The sequence below is a fragment of the Polistes canadensis genome, unplaced genomic scaffold, assembly GCF_001313835.1.
Source record: "Polistes canadensis isolate GaletaPanama2010 unplaced genomic scaffold, ASM131383v1 scaffold_45, whole genome shotgun sequence".
Classification (NCBI taxonomy): Eukaryota; Metazoa; Arthropoda; class Insecta; order Hymenoptera; family Vespidae; genus Polistes; species Polistes canadensis.
The window spans coordinates 847,283-853,793 of record NW_014569592.1 but is presented as its reverse complement, the minus strand read 5'-3'; the positions used below and the strand labels follow the sequence as shown (position 1 = coordinate 853,793).

The following is a 6,511-nucleotide window of genomic DNA, read 5'->3' as shown; positions in this document are numbered from 1 at the left end:
TCTTTTAATCATTATAACATTACAAGCTTTTATATAAACAAAATTTATTATTATTATTATTATTATTATTATTATTATTATTATTATTATTATTACTTCGTTTTCATTTTTAATTTTTTTTTTTTTCAAATATAAAAATATTCGTCAAATAAATAAGAATATATTTTGTTTTGATTTATTTTCGAATTTCACAAAAATGACCATAAAATTTTAGCCATGAAGACAAAACACATCCCTAACATTATCTTTTCCAATGTATAACTAGACTTCATAATATGAAGTTTTGATGATATTAAAGATAAACCTTGTAGATAAGAGGTCTCTTCGTTTATTGGTTGACCTTCCATCGAATATTTAGTGGCTCGAACAATTTTAACAGATATCATTTTTCCTAAATATTCTTCTTGCTTGGGGACTAAAACTTGTTCATAAAATTTATTGTGTCCTACGTAATGTAATTTATCGTGAGATAATTCTGTTACTAATACTTTTTCAATTAGTCCAATTTTGTGATCGTAAGGTTGATAAGAATGAAAGAATTCTGTTAATTTTTTAGTTCTTTGTTTAACTTCTTGTGTAGGAACTCTACGCATTTTAGCTGCTGGTGTGCCAGGTCTTGGAAAAAATTGATTAATAAATAAATTTGGAAATTTATACTTTTTACAAAGCTTCATAGTTTCTTCAAAATCATTCTCTGTTTCTGTTGGAAAACCACATATTATATCTGTTGCTATAGTAATATTTGAAATTTTGGATTTTAAAAAGTCAACAACATATTCAAACTCGGAGCAAGAATATTCTCTTTTCATATCGACCAATATTTGATCGCTACCAGATTGCACAGGTATATGTAAGAAACTATAGACTCTGGGATGATCTAATATTTTACTCATTTCTTCCAAATGCTCTATTATATAAGGTGGATTGGTCATGCCGATGCGCATCATACAATCATTAGGAATAACTTTCACTAATTCCCATAATAATTCGGGTAAGCTAGTTCCAATATCTCTGCCATAAGTTCCAGTATCTTCAGACGTCAACCATATTTCACATACTCCTTCTTCGAAAGCCTGTTTAGCACGTTCTATTATTTCTTCAGGAGGATAACTTCCAAGTTCACCTCTGGCATGTTTAGTTTTACAATAAGTACATTGATTTAAACAACCGGTATTTATGGCTATAATCTCGATCAAAGGATTCCTTCGAACTTTTGGTAAGCTTAATGATGCACCTCCTATTTTTTTCCCTTGTACTTTCTTCTGACTTAAAAATCTTACAGTATTACCTTTAAGCGTTTCTTCTACTACTGAAACAATTCTATCAATTTGCTGTACTCCTACCATACTCAATCCCTTTAAGAAAGAAGATTTTGGTGCACCTTGAGGAACACATCTAAAAATATAAAAATAAATACATTATTTCTCTTTTCATCAAAAAAGACTAACTTTTTTATATTTGATATTGTACCCTGCGACAACGATATGTTTTCCATTCTTTTTCCCATATTCAATCTCATTTCTAAAATGATCCTCTGCAGGTGTCTTAACGGTACATGAATTTAAAAGCCATAAATCTGCATCAAGCTTGTCGTCAGTTAACCGATAACCATATGCTGCAAGTTGTCCAGCCATATACTCGCTGTCAGAATTATTGTGGGTACATCCCCATGTTTTAACAAAAATCTTTTGTGTTCCTGGTATAATGCTCGATAATATTGTAGGCTCTGGAAATTCCTCTACTTGTTTTTTACGTTTCGCACGTACAACGACATATTTTCTCGCACCATATCTTTCCTTTGGAGTAATATCATTCTTAGTTACTATATCCTCAATGTCTTCAATTTCTGTATATGGTAAAACCATATTTCTATTTAATATTTCACTTATTTAAAATGAATTGTTAATGTTTTTATAAACTATTAAGTTTATTGTTAATTAATAATAAATCATATTATGTAATATACACATATACATATTTATACTATATCTTAATAATATTCTTAAACTATTATACAAAAATATAATAATTTGTTGAGGTTATACACATGTTAAAACTTCCAACCACTACCAACGTTAAAACCGCATGATTAAAATCAGTTCTACCACTTCTAACAAATTTATTATTTCAAAATTATGATCATTTGCGCACGCGCGTACGCGCGCATTACAAGCATGTGCATACTATAATTTATATAGATAAATATATTAAAAATAATGATTTTTATATAACAACTTTAAAAACTTTCATTTCTAGATTATAAGTGACTAAATATATACAATAAAAAATAATTTGACACAGGATATATTTTTACAATTCAATTTAATCTGGTTCAATCCAGTTAATCCTAATAGGCAATATTTATGCAGATTTAAAATATATGTAAAATAAGTTAGAGTAGGGTAAAGTAACATTTTCAAATTATATTATCATTTTAATACAAACTTTGTTATTAATAATAATAAATATATAATAAGAAAAAAACACTAGCAATAATATTCGCATGTTATGTTTAGTTTTCAATAGAAATATAAAAATCAGCCTTAATAGGAGACCGCCATTTTGAGATGACTGTCATAGTGGTCAATGTTCCCCCTCTCAACAGATTACAGTGCGTACACCTGCTGACAAGTATATTCAATTTGTAACGTTGAAATACGTTAAAGCAGTTTTACAAACTTTTTTACACAAAACCTGATTTATACAAGTTACATACATGGGTCCCCTATTTGGAAATAATCCTTCGCGAAATGCATCAAAAAATTTGGTTGAATTCAAAGCAGGAAAAATGACTATGAAGGGGAAAATGGTTTATCCGGATACACGAAAGGGACAGATTTACGTTCACCAATCTGACGATCAATTAATGCATTTTTGTTGGAAAGATCGTACAACAGGAATCGTAGAGGATGTAAGACTTCTATCATGTCATTTTTTAAATTTTAATCATTTCTTAGAAATATAAATTATATGTATATATATTTGCATATAATTTTGTATATAATTTTATGATTATTCCTAATACCATTTTATCATTGGTCAGGATCTCATTATTTTCCCAGATGACTGTGAATTTAAGCATGTACCAGCATGTAAAACTGGTAGAGTATATCTGTTGCGATTCAAGTCATCGAGTAGAAAGTTCTTCTTTTGGCTACAGGTAAATAATTGCAATTGATAATTTGTACCCATAATTTTATTTAAAGTTTGTAAATATTACAGGATTTAAAGACTGACAAGGATGAAGAATATTGTAGAAAAATTAATGAAGTTTTAAATAATCCACCTACACCTGGTTCTCAAAGAAGTGGCAATACGAATCCAGATGGAGATTTTCATAATTTGTTAAATAATATGTCTCAACAACAATTAATGCAATTGTTTGGTGGTGTAGGACAAATTGGTCTTGGTAGCTTATTGGGAACAATGAGCAGACCCCATGGTATCCAAAGTACTCGAGCATCTACTACAACTGCATCATCACCAGTTACAACAAGCATTGCCAGGCCACCAGTGTCACAAACTCCAGCACCCTCTACTGTAACTGAAACTACTAAATCTTCCAGTGAGTATAAAAATATGATTTAATTAAAATAGGTTTAATATATTTCTTTAATGTATTTGTTTAATTATAATTTAGGTAATAGTAAGTCATCGCCAAGAACAACAGCACCATCTACACCTGTAACTACTTCAGCTTCTAATAATGGAATTCAATTGAGCGATTTACAAAGTTTTCTCTCAGAAATACCAACACCGGCTGGAGCAGAAGCTGTTGTTCAGGTAATATCATAATACTTATCTTTATCAGCTTGATTATTATATTATTAGGTTGATATCTTTGTACAAGTATGACTTGCATATTTAGTCAAAGTTAATCTAATATATTTTCCATTACTTTTTGAATTTAATGTTTTTCTGAATATAACTTATTTTTCTAAGTTTAATAAAAATTAGTATCAACTTTATATATTTCTATAAAAAATGTACAATCTATTCTATGACTAAATATGTAGAAATATTATTATTTAAATGTGTAGATATTGTGAAAAATATATTTATATTTTCAGGCACATAGATAGGTACAATATTAAGAATTCTTTATTAATACAGTTATATTTTTATTAAGAATGCTTGTTTACAAAGCTTTACGCGCTCCTAGATAGATATTTATATATATGGAACGTTTTAAGTGACTCTGATCAAAAAAGTTATCTATCTTGATATTAACTATATCTGTTTTACAACTCTGTCACTATCAGGGATATAAAGTGCCATTCTTGATAATACAACCTGTCTAGTAAATATAGTCCGTTTTGCATTTAAAGCCTTGATAGTATTCTTTCATAACTAATAGACTAAAACGATATAAAAATTAATATTTTTATTTCGTTGCATATGTTGTTTAAAAAAATATATTAGTGATATTTAAATCTAGGAGTGCACAGTTAATGCAAAATTTTATGCATAGTGTATTAGTGGTATAGTGGTGTTTCACATTTATTTCATTAACTAGTTTAGTTCATATTTGTCTGTGGATAATACTATTAGCAGTCATATGTGAATAGAAGCCAACATGCGATACAATTTTACAGAATGCTGCTCACGTTTTTCAAGACTTTGTAAGGTTTTAATAATCTATGAGAGAGACACACAGTCTAACAACTATAGTATCAATATTGTTTTATCCAGTGTTTCATTCCTTTATATTATCATTATTCAAAGAGATCTTTTTAGTGAAAAGTGCTTTATATGTTACACATTATTTGTGTTACTTTGATACCTTTGGTCTGTGATATGAAGTTACGATTGTTTACTTCAATTGTTCAATAACTACAGTGTTATATCTTAAAAATCACAAAATAATCATTATGCACAAAGGTTGGTCTAATCATTTTTTTAAATTTCTTCATGTCGGAGAACCTACGGTATCGTTTGTAACTAAGACATTATACGCATATTGAGAATATAACATTTAAAAAAAGAAAAGAAAAAAAAGAGGACATTGGCATGGTATTTTCGTTATTTAATACAATTCTACATATGAACTTTTCCTGGCTCTCGGATACACTGGCTCTTTTGAGCAGTTGGGGGAATTTCTCTGGGACTGTTTGTTGCTTTCGTTCAGCTACACCACGGCTTATTATCCAGCAGAGGGGCATAGCAACAGAGCTGACGAATGCCATCCCAACAACGATTACAACAACGGAAAGTCTGGAACATGCTATTTCCACGCACTTACCACCTGGAGACAACCTGTGTACAACGCTATCATCTCCCCAGTTCTCCCAGGCGCTATCAATGTTCTGGTCTGCTTTGCAGTCGGGCCAGGCGGGCCCAGTCATCCGTCAATTTGGCTTGGGAACTGATGCAATCAATGCAGCCGCCAGTGGTAACATCGAAGAGTTCGTCACCGCTTTGGAGTCGGAAGCTAAGAGCGGGCAAGGACAAACGCAACAGGGACAAGATGAGAAGAAACGATCCCCAGGCGATAGTCCTGGCAAAAAAGAAGATGACGACGATGGCATGCCTTTGGATTAAACAATAAACGTTTATTTATGTCAGTTTTTTTGTTCTCAACTTTCCTCTCGTGATTCAGAAATTCGATATATGTTGTGTATTAGTCGAGATTATGTACAATAAACGTTTCTTCAACGATTAAATTTGATTACATTCTGGGATATTTAATTAAAGGAACTTCTATGATTTTAAAAGCATAAATTTGTATTTCTACGAATTACTTGCACTAACTAAACATTTACTTATTCTTTACACTTTCTAATATTTACCCATTTAAATATCTGCTTTTGTACAAATATATGAAAATTTAATAAATAGTTCCAACTTTATTAATAAGCACTCTCTCTTTTTCTCTCTCTCTCCCTCTCTTATATTCTGTTGTTATTTAGAATACGTATATATTTACAATTTAATAATCAATAAATGGAAATATTTGATTATTACTTATACGTCTTCCAAAAAATTTCATCAATTAGAAACATGTTAATGCATTATTTATCTTATTCATTTTTTTGTGATAAAGTTATCGCATTTTAAATGAATCCATTTTAAAGGCGGGAAAATGGTGACCAATGAAACATTTTCAACTAACACGCACAACAACGGTATTGGTCATATGTTACAATCGATATATGATATATATCATATAATTTATGATCATGCCATACCTTTGATTGTGGAAATACAATGTAAGTAAATGTTCGATTGTAAAATAAGTTTTAATCAATAATGTATTGAATATCTATATATATTTAAAGACAAAAGATTTATAATTCTGCAAATCATGAAAATGAATTTTCGAATTTTGTAACATGTTGTAGAACACCGCGTGAGATGATAAGTGGTGCGCATGTGATTCAAGAAACTACTTCATTGGTCAGTCGATTATATCATTGTTCAGGATCGGATCAATACAAGGTAGTAATTGAAATTTCGATTCTAGTTCAAATTAATTCACCGGATCTTTTATTTAAAGTATGTAAAATGTAAG

General features: G+C 29.9%; 2 protein-coding genes across 4 annotated transcripts; one reads left to right on the top strand and one right to left on the bottom strand.

The window, feature by feature from the left end:
* Positions 1-159: 159 nt before the first annotated feature.
* LOC106785151 (threonylcarbamoyladenosine tRNA methylthiotransferase) lies at positions 160-1,934 on the bottom strand. Its single transcript, XM_014745353.1, has 2 exons — positions 1,471-1,934; positions 160-1,395 (listed from the first exon to the last, which is right to left on the bottom strand). The coding sequence occupies exons 1-2, from the start codon at positions 1,863-1,865 to the stop codon at positions 189-191; spliced, it is 1,602 nt and encodes a 533-aa protein (XP_014600839.1). The 5' UTR covers positions 1,866-1,934; the 3' UTR covers positions 160-188.
* Positions 1,935-2,561: 627 nt separating this feature from the next.
* LOC106785143 (proteasomal ubiquitin receptor ADRM1) lies at positions 2,562-5,855 on the top strand. Of its 3 annotated transcripts, none has more exons than XM_014745342.1 (5): positions 2,562-2,911; positions 3,044-3,160; positions 3,223-3,565; positions 3,641-3,783; positions 5,323-5,855. In XM_014745342.1, the coding sequence occupies exons 1-5, from the start codon at positions 2,717-2,719 to the stop codon at positions 5,539-5,541; spliced, it is 1,017 nt and encodes a 338-aa protein (XP_014600828.1). In that variant the 5' UTR covers positions 2,562-2,716; the 3' UTR covers positions 5,542-5,855. The 3 variants fall into 3 exon arrangements, with proteins under 3 accessions (XP_014600828.1, XP_014600827.1, XP_014600826.1); XM_014745341.1 differs by having other exon boundaries at positions 5,155-5,855; XM_014745340.1 differs by having other exon boundaries at positions 5,152-5,855.
* Positions 5,856-6,511: the final 656 nt, after the last annotated feature.

What these genes read in the sequence shown, in the direction of transcription:
- LOC106785143 (XM_014745340.1), top strand. Translation starts at nt 2,717, where the DNA reads ATGGGTCCCCTATTTGGAAATAATCCTTCGCGAAATGCATCAAAAAAT. An exon ending in TGAAACTACTAAATCTTCCA is followed by an intron (nt 3,566 to 3,640) that starts GTGAGTATAAAA and finishes ATTATAATTTAG; the next exon opens with GTAATAGTAAGTCATCGCCA. An exon ending in GAGCAGAAGCTGTTGTTCAG is followed by an intron (nt 3,784 to 5,151) that starts GTAATATCATAA and finishes CTTATTATCCAG; the next exon opens with CAGAGGGGCATAGCAACAGA.
- LOC106785151 (XM_014745353.1), bottom strand. Translation starts at nt 1,865, where the DNA reads ATGGTTTTACCATATACAGAAATTGAAGACATTGAGGATATAGTAACT. An exon ending in AAACATATCGTTGTCGCAGG is followed by an intron (nt 1,396 to 1,470) that starts GTACAATATCAA and finishes TTATATTTTTAG; the next exon opens with ATGTGTTCCTCAAGGTGCAC.